This window comes from Hippocampus bargibanti, linkage group LG13 (assembly GCF_051943395.1).
Source record: "Hippocampus bargibanti isolate YZ-2025 linkage group LG13, ASM5194339v1, whole genome shotgun sequence".
NCBI classification, from domain to species: domain Eukaryota; kingdom Metazoa; phylum Chordata; class Actinopteri; order Syngnathiformes; family Syngnathidae; genus Hippocampus; species Hippocampus bargibanti.
In genome coordinates, this window is record NC_142746.1 from 9,355,489 (window position 1) to 9,378,230 (window position 22,742).

General features: G+C 38.2%; 3 protein-coding genes across 3 annotated transcripts; 2 read left to right on the plus strand and 1 right to left on the minus strand.

Annotated features, from left to right (window-relative positions):
• Positions 1 to 413: 413 nt before the first annotated feature.
• On the plus strand, positions 414 to 8,535 carry LOC148889255 (myelin and lymphocyte protein-like). Its single transcript, XM_089012096.1, has 4 exons — positions 414 to 579; positions 6,064 to 6,228; positions 6,337 to 6,510; positions 7,354 to 8,535. Exons 1-4 carry the CDS (start codon positions 493 to 495, stop codon positions 7,426 to 7,428), a joined length of 501 nt encoding a protein of 166 aa, XP_088868222.1. The 5' UTR covers positions 414 to 492; the 3' UTR covers positions 7,429 to 8,535.
• A 1,737-nt stretch (positions 8,536 to 10,272) lies between these two features.
• Positions 10,273 to 12,616, plus strand: LOC148889256 (myelin and lymphocyte protein-like). The gene is made up of 4 exons (XM_089012483.1): positions 10,273 to 10,680; positions 11,656 to 11,823; positions 12,146 to 12,268; positions 12,408 to 12,616. The coding sequence occupies exons 1-4, from the start codon at positions 10,588 to 10,590 to the stop codon at positions 12,480 to 12,482; spliced, it is 459 nt and encodes a 152-aa protein (XP_088868609.1). The 5' UTR covers positions 10,273 to 10,587; the 3' UTR covers positions 12,483 to 12,616.
• A 152-nt stretch (positions 12,617 to 12,768) lies between these two features.
• Positions 12,769 to 21,040, minus strand: mrps5 (mitochondrial ribosomal protein S5). The gene is made up of 12 exons (XM_089012482.1): positions 20,939 to 21,040; positions 20,555 to 20,686; positions 18,161 to 18,286; positions 17,969 to 18,082; positions 17,767 to 17,886; positions 16,905 to 16,939; positions 16,179 to 16,269; positions 15,848 to 15,894; positions 15,611 to 15,668; positions 14,916 to 14,978; positions 14,690 to 14,826; positions 12,769 to 13,145 (listed from the first exon to the last, which is right to left on the minus strand). The coding sequence occupies exons 1-12, from the start codon at positions 20,985 to 20,987 to the stop codon at positions 12,921 to 12,923; spliced, it is 1,197 nt and encodes a 398-aa protein (XP_088868608.1). The 5' UTR covers positions 20,988 to 21,040; the 3' UTR covers positions 12,769 to 12,920.
• Between the last annotated feature and the right edge of the window lie 1,702 nt (positions 21,041 to 22,742).

The following is a 22,742-nucleotide window of genomic DNA, read 5'->3' on the forward strand; positions in this document are numbered from 1 at the left end:
CATTTTTTCAGCGATCCATCCATCCATCCATCCATCCATCAACTGAAAATGCTTAAGCCTCGCGAGAGTCATTGGTGAGCGAGAGACGAGTTGAACTGACCGGAAGCGGGATACACCCTGAACTGGTTGCCAGCCAATGGCAGTGATCATTTTCCATGCTTTTATTTTCTTACACACAGCTGGAACACCTTGCATCTCTTTTTCATGTCCCACATGCACAATTTGCCTCACAATCACTTTTTATGTGTGTATGTAAACACCTACTTTGCCTTCTTCCAACTTCTCCAAACACACGCGCACACACACGCGCACACACACGCACACACACACTCACACGTTGACACATGGATGGTAGGCGGAGGGCAGGTGGCAGAGAAGGAGGTGCGGGAGGCGGCCTTTACGTAAAAAGCATACTAAAAGCAATCGTACATCTCATTCTGCGGCCACACACACAAAAATACATATCCTCATAAAAGCATTGCGTTTGGGATTATGGCTTCCACCACCTCGGCAGATGTTCTGCCCACCGGCGGCAGGATCTTCACCAGCATCCCCGACTTGTTCTTCATCCCGGAGTTTGTGAGTGTTTTTTTAAGGGGGGGTGGGTGTTTTGAAGATTAGATTAGATGAGCCTTGCACAGGGAGCAAATTTACAATGTGGATTCTGATGCTGTGCCGTGTGTGTTGTGTTCTTACTGCGCTAGTGGTTTTCGATGTAAACTTCTCTTGGCACTGCTTTACAATGAGGTGCGAGTGTCACTGTGTTGTGGTCAGACGAAATCTGCTGACTAATCCTGTTGAGAAAGTGAATGTTATATAAATTTATATAAATTTACATATATTTTATATAAAAAAAAGCCTGTTTATTCATTCATTTTGCTACACTCCGATAATGTCTTGTGCTTTTTTTTCAAAGGGTAACTTATTTTCTGTGATTTTCTTTACTGGTAATCTTTCTACTAATCTTGTAATTGTTTTTTTTCTATTTCAAATACATGGTTGTGTTCTTTTTTTAATTATGTATTTTTTTAAACTTACAATTTTATGTACAATTTATTTGTATTTCAAATGTTTTACTTGCTTCACTTTCTTTCTTTCAGTATGAGATTTTTTCTTTATTGCTATATTTTAATATTTTCTTCATTGTTATTTTGTCATGATTTTATTCAATCATAAAATTGAAGGTATTTTTGAATGATTATTTACTTTTCTATTGTTATTATTTTAGTTAAATTACCTGTTGTTTTTCCATTTTAAAGTGTAAAAATAGTATCTTCTATATTTCAAATGATTTCTTAGCTTCTATCATTTGAATCATTTGCATTTAATTTTTGGATTTAATTTTTTGTTTTCTTTTAAGAATAATTAGAATATTTTCAAAAACTTGAATTACCTTTTGAGTTTTTAAATTATATTTCATTAGTAATTTTCAAATCACATTTTCATACGATATATATTTCATTTAATGTTTTTTTTACACTTTTCTATTTTTTTAATAATCTTTTTTTTACATTTTGAACATTCTATTATGTTAATGACTGTCTTACTGATTTGATGATCTTAATAATCAGTATGACTTTTTTTACCCACGCAATATGCCTGGCACCATGGCAACGGGTACAATGGCAGTTGAGACCAGACAGTCACCATAGCAACAACAAAACACATGCAAAGAAACATTACAATGTTCATATGTGATGCATACCAATGAAAAAAGACTGCAAACCTGAACGAGCTGCTATTGACTTTTTGGCTCATTGTCATGTTATAACGATGACAAACAAAACATTTGACTATACAAACCAAAAGCAAACTTGTTGGATCAGCTAAATCGTGGTTATGTTCCTGAGCAGGATAAATGTAGAAAAATATATACTTATTTTGTCCGGGAGGCTTTGATATGTGGGTAATGATTTGGTCTGTAAAGCATTTTGGGTGGGAAACTTACATGATGCTAATAATTAGCAATGCGACTGAAAAAAATCCATCACATTTGTCATGTTTGTCACGTGTCCAAATATTGTAAAAAGTGTGTGAAAATTAATTGTAATCAATACAATACAACACATATTGATTTATATTGTGCTTCAACAACAGCTGGAGCTGAAACAAAGCGTTTAACATGGACAAATATCAAATACTTGAATGAATAAATAAATAAATCATCGAGTCACAGCTAGCACAAACTTTTGTCAAGTTTCAGGAAATATATATACTTTTACGATTTAGATATACACTTCTTGACCCATTTTTCCACCAAAATCAAATAACCTCTTTCCGACCACAAATCAGTTTGACCCCCCGACCCCCTAAAAAAATCCAAGAGGTGGGGGAAGGTGTAAATTGAAACCGGGCATCTTCTCGTTTTTTTTGTTGTTGTTTTTTTTTTTTTTTTGGTGCGGGCCGATGGGGTCGGCTCTAAGTAAACCTGCTGATCTGGTTTTGGGACAAATGTGCCGTATGTTTGCCAACAGCAAGTGACCGGCGCGCCACAGGTGGGAGATTTTGATGCAATAAAGATAGAATGATAGTAACTTGCACTTAATTATTTGTAGTATTTCTGAAGTTTTAATGAGCCAAGCCACATTTCTGACATTCGACAAATGTCATGTCACACCACCAAACAAAAATATCACAAAAACTGCAGTTATTTTTTCGACGATATCACGGTTTGTCGTGTTATACAGTAAAATGCAGATTTTTAACACAAGTCAAAATGTATAAATGCACTCATTGTAGTATAACGTCGTGTCACAACTTGCAAGAGAAAAATTATATATACATTGCCTGTGAGCATTTTTTTTGGTCTTCTCTGTTTCTATGCATTGCTGCTCTCTGTGTATTTAAGGAGTGTTTGAAGCTTTATTATTACCATAATCCATCCATCATCTGATCTGCTTATCCTCCCAAAGGTCGTGGGCATGGGATGGGTAGGAATCAATGCTAATTTCTGTTAGCCCGTCTAAGGCATTTTCCATGATATGTTAGCATTGATGTACCATAATTTGTTCATTAAAATTGAAAAATCAGATTTTATTGAACATTTGGTTTAAAATACTGTTTAATTTTATTGTATTTGGTGAATATGGTAACTTTCTAGCACGCAGTGACAAATCAACAGTTAGAATCATATACAGTATGCGTAACCTCTTGTTGGGGAACTGTGCCAGCGTGAAAACAGGCACTAAGGAATACCAAAGTGGGGTTCACAATTTTAAGCATGTTTTAACTGTAGTAAATATTTTCAAAGTGCTGAGTGAGCAAACTAGCTAACTACCAACTACCTAACTGAGTAAGCTAACTAAGCTAATCACACCATCGATTTAGCTCTGGCATGATCTCATGGGGTGGTGTGCATCATGAACTGGCCAGTGCGTGCCTATAGTAAATTCAGAGCCAAGAACATTCCTTCCATGGAGATCCGAGATCAAAGAGAACATTTCATATTTGCAAAGTACACAAGGCCGCTTGAAATATTTGGGGTGTGGTGCCCATAAGTCACCGATACAAGAACAGAGCGGAAGAGATACTGCACTGTTTGCTCAGTTTTACTGCATGTGCGTTTCTTTATGAAGCATAACGTGAAACTTAATTCCACACTTACTCATTAACTTTTGGAAATAGATTTCTGCTAATCAGAGCAGACATCCGTGCAATGTAGTAGATTGTAAACATACTTTTGTTCACCCGAAATACCAAATGCAACACATGAGCCACATGCTGCTTCATCAACATCCCTTATACGCTCTGATAAATGGGCGCATAGACTGATTGGGCATTGTGCGTGGTCACATGAAAGGGCCAGGTGGAACTAATAATCCCAACATTAGTTGCTTTCTATTCACATCTCGGGGTAAAATTAAAGTTTTTCATGCTTTAATGAACGAAGTGTAAGGTTAAATATTCACCATTGTGTATTGTGTTCACGTTAACATCTCTCTGAAAGGGAATGTTTGTCAAAGGATGGTTGGGTGGGGTGTGGTGGTCGTGGTTTGAAAGTTTGTTTTTGAATATTAGTTGAGTGCCATTATGGTTCGCTTAAAGGGCAACCAACATCACGTTTTTGTTTTTTAACTGACATCAGAAAAACGTTTTACAGCATCTAAAACACCCAAAACACGCAGTATGATATTTTTATTGAAATGCACCAATAAAAATGATTTATAGTGTCCAAAATCTGCAAAAAATTGAGCTGTGAATTGGGCATTTTCAGAAAGTCCCGCCCCCAATTCGTGACGTCATGCCAAGACGTCTTGCATTGCTGGAGAATAAAAACAATGGCTTCAGATTCGGATAATATGCTTTCTTGTTACACATCCAGTTATGAATATGATTCAAATCGTTCTGAAGAGGAAAGCATACATGTTTGCAATCGATTAAAGAATTTATTCCATGTCATTTTGAGGCAAACGGGCGAGGGGGAATGTCTCACCCAAAAAGAGTCAACAAAATGGCCACTGATCTGTGAGGAATGAATCAGCCCGTTTCCACAGGCCGATAAATGATTTCCATGGAGCTTGGACTCCCTCTGCTGGCGGCTTTTGGATGTAACACACGGTTTTCAAAAAAAAAAAAACAGTACAGCAAAATACATTGACGTGATGGAAAGACGCTACAATGCGTCTTTTTTACGTCAGGAGACGGTCCTTTTCTGACGTCACGTGAGGACTCGTCACCAACTCAAAAAGAACACTTCCTGAATGTTCAGCGCGAGTCTTAAAACGTAAAATATAGCTATATGCGGTGGAATCTTATTAAAATACGCCCATTAGAATCATTTGAAGTCATTTTACAAATTATGGACACAACTTCGTCGGTTGTCCTTTAAAGGGAGTGCTGGGAGCTGTGTATTCACCACTTCATGCTCAACTGGCTTCTCAAAAAAATGATATACTCATCTTCCAGTACAAATCCCTTAACCCCCAGTTCAGTTGGAAAGCCTTTCCAAACTTTTATTTTTTAATGGTTTTTGAGCCATGAGTGATGAAAGACGGAAACCTGAGCACAGTACGTATAGTCGTGATTGAGCAGTTCAAGGGCATCCGACGTAAAAGCTTGGCCAAAACAAACATGCGGATCAAACCTCAAAAAATGGAGGACACTGATTTGCTGTGGCGACCCCTTGAAGGGAAAAGCCGAAAGGAAAAGAAGATTGTGCACTTGAATTACAACCGTCCATTTATCGGCAGGTTCAAATGTATTGAAATTATTTTTTTCTACAGGCGGTTTTGCAACACTTCCCAGACATAATAATGTGTAAAAATAACAGAAAATGTAAGGGAGATACAGAGGCAGACTGGTGTTCATGACGTCATTGCAATCGACCAGTCGATCTCCGAGGTACTATTGGTACATTGTCTTGAACTGACGCGATACAAATAAAGTTGAGTTGTTTTGAAAAAAAAATAGACGTCAGCCTATCAGCCATCCCTTTACTTGATTGATACACCGGACAACCAATCAGATGACATCTCGTTATTAGATCCACTACGTGCTCAAACAATGCTGTCAGCGTTGTCAAGTCTATCGTCATTTTTCCCTCGTTTTTTTCCCTCTTAAACGGAAGATAGGATATAAAAATGAGTGGAGGAACTCTAAGGATCCATGTAAGGAGAAAAAAAGTGTCACTTTCATACGGAATGGGAGTAGGAATTTTTTTCACGATATTTTCAAAGTGTGTTTCGTCTGCCAGTTATCAAAGTGAACTCAGGTAATGGCAAACAAATGTGTTGTGCAACATATGGGGTAATACATCCACATAAGTTGCAAGAATCCTCAACACATTTCTCAATAAATAAAATGGGTGGGTCATTTCAAAAGTAGCTCCCATGATGAAAAAGTGTGAGCACGCCTCGGGTTATTAGCTGCACCACAGGCAATTGCCCTGAAAAGTTCTAATAAAAACGTGTCTTCACTTCTGAAGGCAATTACCTTCTACTTTTGAAACTCCCTGACCATTACACATGTATTCAGTTTTATTTTCATACAAAAAGAGTGAAATATCCTAAGCCTTACCGCTTCACCGAAACAGATATTTATAATTATTTTTTTCCTGTTTGCCAGGTGTTTGGCGGTCTGGTGTGGATCCTTGTGGCGTCCACGCGCGTGTATCCGGACCACCCATTGGGTTGGGTCATGTTTGTGTCAGTCTTTTGCTTCGTCTTCACCACGCTTTGGTTCTTCCTGTTCCTGTGTGGAGCCAATCAGAGCAGCATCTGGCCAGCTCTTGTACGACACACCCACCGTGAATGCTGATTAGCTAAGATTCAAATGTCATTCCCTATCGGGGAATCTCAGAATTCCTGCTACATTTTCAGTGCACTTTTTTTGCCACAGGACACGTTCTATCATTTCTTGGCGGTGGTGTTCTACCTGAGCGCGTCAGTGATCTTGGCGTATATCACAGTGCTGAAAGGCTGGGGAATCACCATCAACTCAGGGGGCACCATATCCCTTGTGCCCCTCATCCAAGAAGGCCTCAAGATCTACAGGCTGGATATCGCCGCTGTGGTGGGTATTATTTATTATTATTATTATTATTATTATTATTATTATTATTATTATTATTATTATTATTATTATTAATTACACAAGATTTTGCCCTGACCAAGTGAAGCTTGTTTTGTCCTCAACAGATTTTTTTCTTGACCCTATATACAATATTGCCAAAGAAATATTTATATGTACGACATGATTTCGGCCGAGATGGACGTTGAACAAAAAAAGCACATTTTGGGAAAATGACCTCTTCCCCTGGTTTCTAAATCTTACTATTTGAAATCAATTTTAAATGGCTAATTTTTTTGCATTTTTTAAGGAAGCAAATATTTTGTGTATAAATTACTATTTTTGGCACAAAATGTTTTCAACAACCTATAGTTCAAAGGGTCATTTATTACATTTTTTAAAATAACATTTAAGTTAATATAATTAACTTAATATAGTATTTATAACTATTCTGTGATGTATATATTTACAGTATATATTTATTTTTAAAAACAGAATGAAACTTTCTTTAGCAAGGCTTGCATGGAATTTCCCCAGAAATAATTTAGTACAAACAATACGATACTTGAATCACCCAACCACTTTAAAAAAAGGTAAATTGTTCTCCTTTCATTTATTTTTTAATAAATTCAAAATAAGACCAATTTCCCGTTTTTTATTATAATTTTTCATCACTGGAGAACCAATATGCATACAGTATCATATTTCTGTATGTGTAAATAAACTCCAGTATGGTTAAATACTTTTTAAGTTAACAAGATCTTCCTAAAGGGCCAGCTCCTTTTTTCCCTTGATTCCGTTGGTCAAGTAGTGATCTGTTTCTGATCCGTCTGTAATGTCTCCCAGGTGATGTCATACATGGCCACGCTCCTCTACTTCCTGCATGCCATCTTCTCTGCCATCCGCTGGCAGAGGGCCTAAAGGGGAACCGCACAAATGTCACTGGCCTCAACCTGAACACAGAACCACTGATTCATATTTTCATTTTTTTTTTATTATTATTACTATATATTTTTATATACAAGCTGTGACAAATGAGTTACAAAAGCCACATGACTGAATGAGCATTAAACAAACTATATGTCACATATATACATAAGGTCCTTTTAATCAAATTTGCAAATATAATGAATATTTGTCATCCAAAAAGCATTCGTATTTTTCTCTATTCCCCCCACTCTTTTACATCATAAAATTCTAATCACATTTTACAACAAAAGTTGTGGAAAGAAAAACTGAAGTCGTCATCATGTAATTTTTTTTGTATAATTTAAACATGGAAGTTTTCATTAATTGAAAAAAATCATTGGAAAAAAACTAACAAAAAATATGACAATGAAAAAACTTGAAAAACAATCTGGAAATTTAGCATCTTTACCATTCATCATACAAATCTGTCATATTTATAGAGTTGATTAAATCAATTACAGTAAAGTCTCGTTATATCGATATTCTCGAGAATCGGAAAAAATATCGATATAACCGGACTATCGATATATCCGATCCTGCGGCATGCAAATTTTCTCCTTGCGCTCATAGAAATAGTATCATAATAAGCAGTACTATCGATATAACCGATATCGATATAACGAGACTTTACTGTATATAATTCACAGATAATTCAAGTAATTTTGCATTTTATATATCAACACATAAAATTAATATATATAAATCCCTTAAAATTTCCCAAGTGGTGCTTACATTTAGCATTTTTAGCAATGTACAGTCGCCATGTACACAAATTATTCTGTGTTGGACGAAAATACAGTAAAGTCTCGTTATATCGATATCGGATATATCGATAGTCCCGGTTATATCGATATTTTTTCGGACTCCCTTGAATATCGATATAACGAGACTTTACTGTAATAAAATTTAAGAACTAGCAACATTCATAAATGCAAAAAAGCAGGGAATGCTTTACATTTAAGAAACATTAAAAATATACAAATATATCATAATTTCTTTGAAATAGGGGCTTAATTTAGCATTTTTATCTCCGCATGTCAGTTTATGAAATGTAAAACATTAAATATACAATTTAGATACAACCTGAATGTGACTTTGCAATTACTTTGGAATACAATACAATACAATACAATACAATACAATACAATACAATACATATTGATTAATATAGTGCTTTAACAACAGCTGAAGCTGTATGATTTTCAAATGTTAATAAAAATCAACTAAATAAAAGCACAGAATCCCTGAACCAATTGTCAAATATTTCACGTTTTCATAGCAGCGTGTCCACCATTTTCATGTATAAGTTCCAACATTTTTCATTTATAATTTTCTACTAAATTGTCATTCATGAGAACATGGCGAATGTAACTCAGAATCATTCTGTTTTACAGTACAAACCAAATGTCCATTTTATTTTATTTTTTAATGTATGAAATCAAAGTTGACAATGTTGGTGAACTTTTGCTACACTCGTACAAAATGCTTACTAATTCATTCTTTTGTGTTTACAACCAGGATGTAAAACTTCCTCAAGATTTTTAATGCTACTTTTTATTTTTGAAATGATCATTTTTATATATCATGGTTGGATGTAGGTTCCAACATGATTGTTATTTGTTGGAAAATGCTCACTTAATGTATATACTGGATGATTCCACCTGACGCATATACGTACTTGCAAATCTCCAATGTGAAATAAAATATTCTCTGCACTTGAAAAGTGTCTGCAGACTACATATGAACCCACTTAGATGTTATCAAATGTATATTTAAATACAGTAAAGTCTCGTTATATCGATATTCAAGGGAGTCCGAAAAAATATCGATATAACCGGGACTATCGATATATCCGACCCTGTTTGCATGTACTTTTCTCCGTGCGTGCATAGAAATAGTATCGATGTAACCGGGATTATCGATATATCCGATATCGATATAACGAGACTTTACTGTATATGCAAGGCGATCTTTTGTACTGCAATTATTTAAAGACAGACACTGTTTGTATCGAATGCTTCTGCACCTGTTTTCACTATTTGTTCCCAAGAATTGGTGTTTATTTCGACATCAGATTTGATGCACTTTTGGGCAGCTGCAAACAGTCTTTTGACAAATATCTGGGAAAAAAATGAGAAACATGTTCCCTCTGCACTCCTGGTGACTGGTGAGATATGCTCCAGAATGCAGGTGCCCCTTTTGAGGACAAGTGGATTAGAAAATAGAGGGTTGTTTCATTTAATTAAATTTTTGGTCCCTCCGGTTGATGTACTCCAGGTCCTTGGACGGGTAATGAAAAACAACAAACATGGAGTGTTTTCACCCGTTGGCGATTTGAATGGAGTTTTATTTTGAGATTGACTTGAAATACAAAGAAATTAAATCTATTCTTGAACTTAAATATGAAGTCAAAGTTCTCCTCCACGATTCTCGCCTTCCCCAAAATACGTAGTGTCGTCTTTCAATCAACGGCGCATGACAGTCTACGTTTGCAAAAATGACCCGGAAGTACATAACCGCCCTGAGTCCCCCAAAGATATCTCAAATTTCGCAATCTTTACCTTTGCAAGAGATTGCAAAACTTTGCGAGAAAACTCAAAGTTCATTTTTGTTCCTTCCATGTCACCTTAAGGGCCTCATGGTTTATAACCCGTACATTTAAGCATTTTTTTTCCTTTTGGGTATGGTGACAAACGTCGATGCGGTTGATAACGTACTTTGGGACACCTGCTCCAAGTGACTGGTGGGCTATAGCGCCCTCTGTTGACCAGCCACAACTTGGCCTTGTTGCATTCCAAGTAATTACAGCATCGATTACTGGGAGCTTGACACAGTGCCGGCGGCCTTGGGATTCTGGTCCTTTGTGTAAAACGCAAACAAAGAAGACAATAATTGCGATATTTCATCTGGCCCCATTGAGGCCCCCAGGCCACAAAATTTAAGCTCAGGGGAAAAAAATAAGAAAAAAAGAAAGAAAGAGGGCGTGTATGGAAAGGTGGGAAACACCAACAATACCAGAACAGGTTTGCCGGCTAAATTAGCTTCCCTGGCATTTCCACCTGTTTGTTCCCCATCGACCGGGACAAAAGAAAAGCCTCCGACGATTTTTGGATGGCGGCGACCACTACTCAGTCCATGGGAAGTCTCCCCAGCGGACTGGCAATATGCGTGACCTTGCCAGATATGTTCTACCTGCCCGAACTGGTGAGTGACCTTCACCAATGACAACATCACTTCAACGAAGGTACTTTAATTTGCATTGTTTCTATTAGCGAAATTTTGTCACTGAATACACAGATTGCGTCTTCAAAAATATGCATAAACATATTGGTGATTTTAATACTGCCTTGGTTCAAAAAATATGTGAACCCTGTGGATATCTGTATAAATGTATCTCGCCACAAAGATATGCTCTTCAAAAAAAAAAAGTTGTAATTCAGTTAAACTCTCAAGGAGGGTTCGTTTTTAATACAAGATCCGCTTCTTTTTGTATGTTTTGGCAAATTACATCAAAATAAAACCATTGAAGGTATTGTTATTATTTTTTCTTGCAAAAAACTCTGGCCCTTAATGGTCCCCTATTCTGCGCGTTTTCAATGTCTCCCTCCAACCCACCTAACTCAATCAGCTCATCGTAAACTCTGCAGGAGCCTGATAATGATTCTGGTCATTTGAATCAGTCGTGTTTGAGGAGCGAAACAAAACAAAAAAATAATCAAATAAATTGCATGATAGTAGCTCTGGAGGACAAGGAATTTACATATGTGGCGTCAGGCTTTGAATTAATTATAGTTCGATTTCATTTTTTAACATTTAAAATTCCACTTAATTTGTACAAAGAGCAGGTTGTAGAACAAACTCCCCTCATTTATATATATGACCTTCTTGAAGCTTAGAAATGCATATGTCCAACTGTTAAATGTTTCTGTACTTTTTGCACAAGTTGCCGTTCCCTAGTCAGGAGTTTGAAAATTCAGGCGTTTGATTCTCGAATTGAGCAAACAATGACATGCTTCAATTAAACCTGGTGTTTGAGGAGTTGTCTTCATCAGGCCAAATATTCCTAACTTTTGAGTAGTTTGTAAGACCAGATTTTGAACAGAAAAAAGTTTTTTTTTTCACGGGAGGATATTAAAAAAAGCTTGAATTGTGTTTTGACCTCATGGTTGTTGGCTGCAGGTTACAGGTGGTCTGGTATGGATCCTGGTGGCATCCACCCATGTGGAACCCCCCAACCCTCTGGGCTGGGTGATGTTCGTGTCTGTCTTTTGCTTCATCATGACTCTCCTCTGGGTGGTCATCTTCATCGCTGGGTGTCACAAGAACAGCACAGCGTGGGTCGCTGCTGTAAGGCCACAATGACCTAATATTATTGTTATATTATCTAGAATTATTATTATAAAAAACATGATGTGCAAGGGGAACAAAAAAAATAGAATCAGAAGCGATGAGTGTAACAAAGGGAAAATGTTATTGATCAGTATCCAGAAATCTAATTTTATCACAGATGAGAAAATACCATTAGATTATATAGTTTTAGATAGTGAGAGAATGTAATTCCAATTGAAGAATGACAACATGAGGACAGTTGAGTCGTAAATAAAGGGGCAAACAGGCTGTAGTGTAATTTAACTTTCCGTGTGTGTGTGCGTGTGTATGTGTGTGGTAGGATTTTGCTTATCATGCTTTGGCCGTGCTGTTCTACCTCAGTGCTGCAGTCAATTTAGCCTTCATCACCTTTATCATGAAATCAGGAGCGCTTCGAATCTACCAGATTGACATCGCTGCTGTGGTCAGAACATTTACACACTTACACACACACACACACACACACACACACACACACACACACACACACACACACACACACACACATCGGAGTATTAATTCTATTTTGTCTAATGTGTTATTTTTGTGTGCACGTGTTGCAGGTGTTTGCCTTCATGGCCACTTTGCTGTACTTCATTCATGCCGTCCTGTCATCCCTGAGGTGGAAACACTTTTGAATAGATTACAATCCTCTACATGACCAACGTTGACGTCAATGACAGTAATATTAGCGTTTCCTAGTTAACTTGAACTAGCATTTTAAAGACTGACTTATTTTCTAAAAGGATAAAACAACTCGGTTGGTGTTTTTTCCAACCCTAGAGTGCTCTGTGGGATTCAACTTGTTTACACCAATATTGGAAAAATATGTTTTGCAAGCAAGTGTATCCTGGTGAAAAGTACACTTAAAGTTGAGCATGAGCTTGCACAAGGTGGAATCTAAAAACAAATCAAGAGATACAGTTAATTTTTAAATCCAATTTTAATACATGTTACAAACAAATATAGATAAGGAAGAACTTGTCTTGGCTTGTGATGTGTAATTGTGATTCTTATCATATTCTACAATAAATACAACAAAAAAACCCATGAGGTTTTTTCCATGAATTACAGTTCTACCAGATGGTGCGCTTGACGTCCGCCCAAACGGAGCGTTTGAATCCCTGGGAGGCACGCACGTCAGCCCAATGCAGGCGTGTATCTGGGATTTCATCCTTGGGCTCCGGTTCGGTCCGAGTACCCTCCTTGGGGGACGCCACTACCAAGGGAAGCGGGCCGCGCTCCTGCCGGAACTCTACCACGTGGAGCTGCTTCTTGTCCGCCAGCATCTGATGGGTTTCCTGAGAGATGGATGAGCAGTGTGCTGTTTATATGCGGGTGCGTGTGCAAAGCTTAATGTTGCATTCAAAAAGAAGTTATTGACATTCAATATTTCCAGGAAATAGACAGTGGCAGTCTGCACAGTGACGTAGAAGTACAGTAAAGTCTCGTTATATCGATATTCTCGGGAGTCGGAAAAAATATCGATATAACCGGACTATCGATATAACCGATCCTGCGGCATGTAAATTTTCTCCTTGCGTTCATAGAAATAGTATCGTAATAAGCAGTACTATCGATATAACCGATCCTGCGGCATGTAAATTTTCTCCTTGCGTTCATAGAAATAGTATCGTAATAAGCAGTACTATCGATATAACCGATATCGATATAACGAGACTTTACTGTATAGTATAAGAAAAATAATAACAAGAAAAAATATAATCCCTATAAATCCACTTATCAAGACATCTTGCATATTTTTAAAACAATGTATTTAAAATAACAAATGGTGAGCATATACGAGATTGTCACGTAGCACCAATTGTAAAAACCTTTCAAGAATAAATATAAATACAATCAATAAATAAAACTCAACATTGTTTCTAATACACACACACACATATATATATATATATATATATATATATATATATATATATATATATATATATATATATATATATATATACATACACACATACACACACACACACACACACACACACACACACACACACACACACACACACACACACACACACACACACACACACACACACACACACACACACACACACACACACACACACACACACACATCGATGAGAAGGTTTCTTCAGCCGTCATCTGTACAAAAGTGAAGGTTTCGGACACAGCTATGATAGGTCCGGCGCCACCATGTCTGGACATTAGGGATATATAAATGGGGCCGATACGACCAGTCAGACTTTAGTTCGCTGACGAAGCCTCTTGGAAAGGAGGCGAAACGTCCGAAACCTTCACTTTTGTACAGATGACGGCTGAAGAAACCTTCTCATCGATGGACCACTCCTGTACGACTGAGAGCTTACACAGACGTGTATATATATACATATACATATATATATATACATATACATATATATGTACATATATATATATATATAAATATATATATACATATATATATAAACATATATATACATATATATATACATATATGTACATATATATATATATAAATATATATATACATATATATATATATACATATATATATATATATATACATACATATATATATATATATATATATATATATATATATATACATACACACATACATATACTGTATATATTCGTGTCTGTGTATATATGTTGACTTGTTTATTAAATAAAATATATTTACACATCTAAATTATATTTCATAAACATTTATTTGTATATAAATATATCAATATACATTTAGAATCAATGTCATTTCGTGTTTGGTGATGTGAAATTATTTTCAAAAATGAAATACTGAAGTACTTTTAGTCATTTCTGTCAGCTCTCTTGCTTGACTATACTACGTTCCTATTACCTGTTGGGCCAGGCCGGAGAAGAGCGCCCTGGTGATGTTGAGCAGGTTGACCGAACCTTCCACTTTACAGTACATGTCCTTCAAGCCAATCAGCTTGCACATCGTGATGATGGCGCGGTGACAGTGAAGGCCGTAACCTGGGCGAAAGCGACGGGAAAGAATCTCTCTTCAAAACCATTACATGTGACGCCGATACATCCCTTGCTACATGACAAACGTTGAGTACCTTCACTCTGTTTTTTCATACGGAGCCTCGTCCTTTTGAACTTGGATTCAATGTCATGGTAAACTGTTGAGAAACATAAAAGTTCTTAATTTTGGCTGGGAATGGATGATCTGTTGTTTCTCTCTGCAAGCAGGTGTTATCGCTGAAGTTGTTCTCTTGAAGTCATGACATTTAGTTAGATTGTAATCTTTGTTGGTTTTGCTTGTGTTATGTCTTATTTACATCTCAAGCACCATCATTAGGCAGGCGGCATATAAAATGCTCACAGGTATATATTGTTGATCCTCTCCAAAGGACTAATATTGCACTTTAATTTGAATGGCATTCTGTGAGTTTATTCTTCAGATATTGGTTGTTATTGACTAATTTCTTTTTCCACCTGCCCCCATCACGCCAGGCACCATGGTGTTGCTCAAATCTTTTTTTGGTCCCTTTTTTCCATCCCGCCAGGTGATGACACCTTGTGAAAAGACATTTTCATGTGACACAAAGAAGAGCCTTTGGGGACATTGTGTGCCTTCTGAATCAGACTTCACAACTGTTATGTCATCCCGCTGAAGTGAACAAAAAGGCTTGTTGATGCCTTTAATGACACTTAAGGAGGCGATCGCACATTTCATATTGCAGCCCAACATTTTTCTCCCCGACAGATTGGTTCTCTAAAGTGGCGACTAACAATTCAGGTATGTACTTACTAGTGTGGTTATTGTATCTTTCAATGTAGTACAAGTAGTGGATGGCTCGATTCTTTGCCTGCACACACAAAAGTAGCAATTATGATTTCTGCGTCAATCAAAATTAGATCTGCACAATAAGGCATTGAACGCAAAACCCGCATGAAAAATTCTGCTCAGAATGACGGCAGAGGACAATGGCCCGCGTCAATAAGTAGAAAATGCTCATAAACCAAGCGTTATCGTCATTGCGCTCACCTTCCTCAGCGCGGTGTTTCGGTCAGCCGCCTTCCCCAAGGCGAAACCTGCATGCAAAATGCACACATTCCGACATTGTACAAAATTGAAAAGGAAAAATAAGTCGCAATTGACAGCTTTGTTTCTGATCCTACATTGTCAATTCTTCTTTTTGAATCCATTGTCTTTAGAGCAGTGTTGAAAAGGCATGGTTGACTAAAGGGGAGGGTGTACCACAGGACGCTTAGCTAAGTCAACTTCAGTTTCAAGATATAAAGCAGAAAACCGACATTGCCGCTGAATGAGGCAACATATATCGAAAAAAAACAGGAAGCGCTTCGCAAGTTTATACCTGCAGCGCCTTGGCCGTTGCCCACGGCAACCAAGCAGCTGATGGATCTCTTCCTTCCCTCTTTTGCAGTCATGTTGAAGACGCTCTTCACCTGCGACACCACCACATTGACATTCGTGCACATTATTAAAAAAAAATGCTTTGTAGGATGGAAGTTGTCTAAATAAAATATAAGTAGGACTCGCACAAAAATATACTTTTAGCATAAAAATATTTTGTTGACAAAACCACTTTGGTTTAATGATTTTTTTTTTATCGAGAGAAAAACGCTAGTGCTAAATTATTATTGACATTTATGAAAAACGTCCGATTGTCCAATCTTAATGTTCTATTTTCTGATAAACAGTTGTGACATCGACTTGCTTTCATTCAACCATTTTGTCATCCTCTGTAAATCGATCGAGGTTGCATATTTCACTGATGGGGAAATAAATAAATTACATACTCAGTACGCCAAAGCATAGAGGAGACGACTGGCAGGCTTGATGGCCATGCTCATCATTTTTTTAATACTTCATCTTACTTTTTCCCTGTCTCACCATCCTCTGTTTGCCATCCTCCTCACTCGCTAATTATATGCTGAGACAGTTGTCCTTGGTCACGTCGCCCTTTTTATTCCAGAAAGCCTCAAAATGAGACCGGCTTTCTGCATCATGACCACCATTTCCTTTGAACAGTTTTTCTATCATCTTGTGAGACGATTTTTGGCTAACGGACACCACTCACCTCGATAACACGAGAGTCAAAGTCCTCATAGGTCTCTAAAAACAAACAAAACACCATTTAGCGCACATACACAGTCCAAGCTACCCCACCCCCCTCACCTCCACAAAAAATTAACCATCCCATGAGTCCTTTTGGCATCACTTCAAATTACCGCTAAAAAGACACTGCGATAAAAAAACACTGCTTTGTTCCATTCTAATTAACTGCAAAGAAAGGAGGCCCAAGAGGGGAAAAAAAGAACACACACACACACACTCTCGCAGAAGAGTGTAGAGCTGATCATAGGCCGTTCCAGCTCAGTGCACATCACATCCTGCATGCTGGCCTCTTGTGGATTTCTTTTTATCTTTTTTTTTTAAAGCAATGTGACAGTGCTTGTTAGCGGCAAGCACGCCAGAGTGCTAAGAAAAGCAGTGGTGAGAGTTGAAGGGGTCCACACAAGCTTGACTCTTGCATGTGATGAAATAGGAGTAAATGTTGAAATTATCTGGTTGAAATAAATAAATAAATAAATAAATACAGTCACTGCCCTACTTACGAACATTCGAGTGATGAACAACGGTACATACGAACTTTTTTGTAGTAACATGTAGTATTCCAGTTGTACATGTACATATCTTTATAGAGGATATATTTAATTAAATGTTTATTTTTCAGTACAAATCAATACAGGTTACTTATGCAAGCCTTAAACATACTCATATAAGCCTGGAACATACTTCCATACAAACTATCGTACTGAAGCACCTTGCGAACAAATTCACCTTACGAACAACTGTTCGGAACGTATCTCATTCATAAGTTGGGGAGTGTCTGTATATAAATAAATAGGATTTGGGACTTTAAAAAATGTTATCATTACCTCCATTAGGTCCAGGGTCAGGGGCCCCCAGACTGACACCACCCCAGGAGTTGCCCGTCCATCCTCTTTCCCGCTTCACCTTCATTTTCCTCTTCCTGTCCCACTCATCACGCTGACGCACTGTATGGGAGCAATGCTGATGCTTATTTTAGTTCACTAACACCAACAAAAGAACATGCCTGTGTGTGCGCAGATACTGTACCAAGTTCGGCCTGCACTTCCTGCTGCTCAGCCTCGTCTCTGCGGCTCATATTCTGCACGGTGCCGTCTTTTAACACGGGCATATTCAAACCGGGCCACAGGAAGCCTCCTTGACCTATGCAGTCCAGTCAGGGAAAAATGGTCTTCAAAAGATTCATTCTTGATCACTTAAGAGTTCCAAATACTTCCTCACCTTCTCCGATGGACTGGCCTCGGTTCAGATCCCGCTTCAGCTTGCGTTTGGTTCGTTTCCCTCTGCCTTTCCTGGCACCGGCCCCCGACTCAGCCAACACGCCTTTCCAAAGGTCTTCGGCCGTCACTAGGTACACGCACGCAACAGGCAGGCCGGGTCAGAACAAGATACGGTACATAGAAAAAAATTGCATCTGTTTTTCAGTCCATATCAAACACCAACAGAACAAAACCGTTAGGTATTAACATACTTTAATGAGAACAGTGAAACAACTATGATACAGGATATGTCCTGCATGAACGTCCAAGTATATTAACAACATACACATGTTACAACACAAGCAACAAAGTGTTATAGTGCCCAAAAACTGAAACATACAGTACAGGTGTATAAAAATAAAAAATATATACAGAATACAACAGAGTTCGGACTATTTGCTACTACATGAGATGAGTAAGTGTCATCTCGTGGTTTTCTTTCCACTCTCTCACAGTCTTTAACTTTACATCCCCTCGACAGCATTGCTCAGCTGATGTTGGGCACACATTTTGAAGCCATCCATGGAACGCTTCATTTTCATTTTCAATGCTCAAAGTTAGCGTCATAGAGCTCACCTCCTGTCTTATTTTCCAAAGGTTTTTAACACAATAACAGTCAAACCATTCCAGGAAACGTGAAAATGATTCACTCTGACCATGGATATTGCCAAAATTAGACGAAGCAAGAATCGCTTCCTTGTTTTTCAGTCTTGTCTCCTGAATGTTTCGCACTTTGTAACTCGCTTCGTTTAATCAGACTCATCTAACTTTTTCTTCCGCGTAATAACATTTCTTCGTTTGGATACCACAATCTATATGTCGAAAAAGTAAATTAAATAAAATTCGCAATTCCACTCAAATTCACTGCAATCGAAAGTCACTTGCATGTCGCCGCTTTGGATCCAATAATACAAAATAGCGCGGTTGACACACTTTTCCCGTCATTTGGAGAGGGAGTTTCTTCGGTTGGCGCTACTGCGGGTTTCCGTATGGCATCCAGAACATTTGTTGTTATTAATCAATCGTTAATGTAATGTAGTAGTCGTAATTTTAATGTATATATTTTTTTAAACCTGGTTCCGAAATTCCCAGTTGACAGAGGTCCACAATGGGTAAATAAGATTTCTTCCTCGATCTCTCTCCCTCTTTCTTCTTCTCCCCCTTGTTCACTGTGCTCTGCAACTTTAAAGGACAACCGACACCACTTTTTTGTTTCCTAACTGACATCAAAAAAAGTTTTATAGCATCTAAAATACCCAAAACACTCAGTATAATATTTTAGTCAAATGCAAAACACCAATAAAAATGACTTAAAGTGTCCAAAATCTGCAAAAAAAATTGAGCTGCGAATTGGGCATTTTCAGAAAGTCCCGCCCCCAGTTCGTGACATCACGCCAAGACGTCTTGCATTGCTAGTGAATCAAAACCATGGCATCAGATTCAGAGAATATGCTTTCTTGTTACACATCCAATTATGAATATGATTCAAATAGTTCTGAAGAGGAAAGCATACATGTTTGCAACCGATTAAAGAATTTATTCCGTGCCATTTTGAGGCAACATTGGGGGGAAATGTATCACCAAGCTCTGTGTGAGGAATTAATCAGCCCGTTTCCACAGGCTGATTAATTCCTTACATGGAGCTTTGTCGCCCTCTTCTGCCTCTTTTTTGGTGCTACACGAAGTTTTCAGACCAGCCAAGTCCAGCCAAATGCATTGACGTGATGGAAGGACTTCTACAATGTCCTTTTTTCGGTCAGGGGCGTTCCTTCAGTGACATAACGTACGGAATCGTCACCAACTCAAAAACAAAACTTCCGGAATATTCAGTGCGAGTCTTAAAACGTAAAATAAAGCTATATGCGGTGGAATCTTTGTAAAATACGCTCAGTAGAAGTCATTTGATGCCATTTTACAAATTATGGACACAACTTGTCCGGAGACGTTGGTTGTCCTTTAAGTAACTCCTCCACCTGGCGTTGAAATGCCTGTCATTACAATCCAATTGAAATGAATGAAGTCATTACATAAAATCTCAGCTGTATACCAACCTTTGGCCGGGTTAAAAAGACCAATGGGCCGGATTGGGCCCGCGAGCCGTAGTATGTCCATCTTGCTTTAGCATACGGTATTTTTGAAATTTTAATGATGCCTTTAAAAATGATTTATGTACTCACATGTAGATGGAGCAAGAATCTATTTGGGCCAGGAAAACCTTAACACCAAATGCATGATCATTTTAGTGCGGCACGGCAGGTCATTTCCTCTGTTTAAGCTACCGATTTGGAAGTAGATTTTTGAAATGGGCACCCAGGTAATGATTTATGTGTTGATGTTAATTAACATTTATCCTTACGTTTGTTGAAAAAGCTGCCATGTCTGTTTTGTTGCCAACACGCAAAAGGCACAAGAGGAAGTGGGGAGGTCGTTCGACTGAGAAGCTGGGATGCATGCAGATTTCCCGACAAAGCGCGGAAAGGAGCTGCACCTGAGGAGACATGAAGCGGTGATTAGACAAATACAAAGTCAGAGTTCGTGCAGGTGTCGGATTTCGTCTCTGTTACATTACATGCGCTGCAATTGCATAATGAAAAATAAGGATAGACGCCTGAATAAGAGATAGACGATTACTATCAGTCAAATCGGGAGTCCTAATTGACAAATGATATGTATCTCTCCCGATCACCAGGAAGGGGGCTTTGTGTAACCAATGAAAGTAGATAAATGACGAATACTTCACCTCCAGGAACAATACGGAGGGCGCAGCACACACGTATGGCTGCTGCCATGTTGGATTTCTGACGGGTCCTCAAAGAGCGGATGCCAGGTGGCCGATCATCGCCTGTTCAAAAACGAGGAAACAGGCGTACCATTTACATTTTGTTTTATTTTTCCTTAATTACTTTTAGTACGTAGTAAGTAATTCTTGTTAAATTTTACTACACCCTACATTTATAATTATTTGTATGCGTTCATTCATGAACAATATAAAAACATGCAGGTGTGACTTTTGCCCATTGACAGATGCTGTGATCTCCGGGAACAAATTTGAATTTGGAACGGTACTGTCCTTTAATTTCAACAGGGACGTGTGGTCAGTCATGCAGAATTCCGGCTCTTTTTTGAGAGTCGGTTCTTTTGGATCAGGTCAAAACAAGGTCAACAAAAACTTCCAATCTCTGTGTATATTCTTACATTTTAACAATTTCCAGTAAACAACATAAATACATTTTTATTACCACACAACAAATGAGAAAATTAAAAATTGTAAAAAGAAAAAAAAGAAAAAAAAACATCCAAGTCAAAGTTTCGCGCATAAACCCTACCCCGTTTTATACCACGGATTTTGACCAATCACGTGCGAGCTTCAACCGAAGGCCGTGGAAAAAGGTCGTCTCCGCAAGCGCCCCGTATTCAGAGCCAATTCCAATCGTTCACTTCAAAGAGCCAGCTCCAAAAGTCCTTTCGTTCACGAACGACACATCAATGGGCATCGTTATTTTCTTTTACCGCCATGAAAGCTATTTAAAAAACGTAAACGATGTTCCATTTTTGTTCAGTGGTCCTTGCATTTAATTATTGTCTTTCTTTTCAATTCAATGGTGTCATCATAAAAATTGACGAATTTGCACATTTCCTGTTCAAATGCCCGGCGAACGCACCTGCGAGAGTCACGTGTGTCACAACCCCTTTCCTGTTTTAAAGGAAGCTCCCGCAAAGGCGGGGCGGCTTGGCACGCGTGTTTCCTCGTTACATCACCAACAAGTAACGTTTTATCACATGTATTGCATTTACATTCTCTTAACATACGTATTTAATGAATATGTCTGACAACGTCTGTCCTGTCGCCCAGGAAATCCACCCCAATTGCACAGCGGAGTCTGGTATGTACGGCGCCCCAACCAGCAGGTGGGAGTGTTGATTTGAATCTAATTCACCCTGGGACGTCACTTGACTGATCCGAACGTCTGCTCGTTTCTGCACCAGCGCTGGGAAAATAGAAGCAATGCGCAGAAGAACGTGTAAGGTTAGTCTGACCAAGGGGGCTTTGTGTAACCAATGAAAGTAGATAAATGACGAATACTTCACCTCCAGGAACAATACGGAGGGCGCAGCACACACGTATGGCTGCTGCCATGTTGGATTTCTGACGGGTCCTCAAAGAGCGGATGCCAGGTGGCCGATCATCGCCTGTTCAAAAACGAGGAAACAGGCGTACCATTTACATTTTGTTTTATTTTTCCTTAATTACTTTTAGTACGTAGTAAGTAATTCTTGTTAAATTTTACTACACCCTACATTTATAATTATTTGTATGCGTTCATTCATGAACAATATAAAAACATGCAGGTGTGACTTTTGCCCATTGACAGATGCTGTGATCTCCGGGAACAAATTTGAATTTGGAACGGTACTGTCCTTTAATTTCAACAGGGACGTGTGGTCAGTCATGCAGAATTCCGGCTCTTTTTTGAGAGTCGGTTCTTTTGGATCAGGTCAAAACAAGGTCAACAAAAACTTCCAATCTCTGTGTATATTCTTAC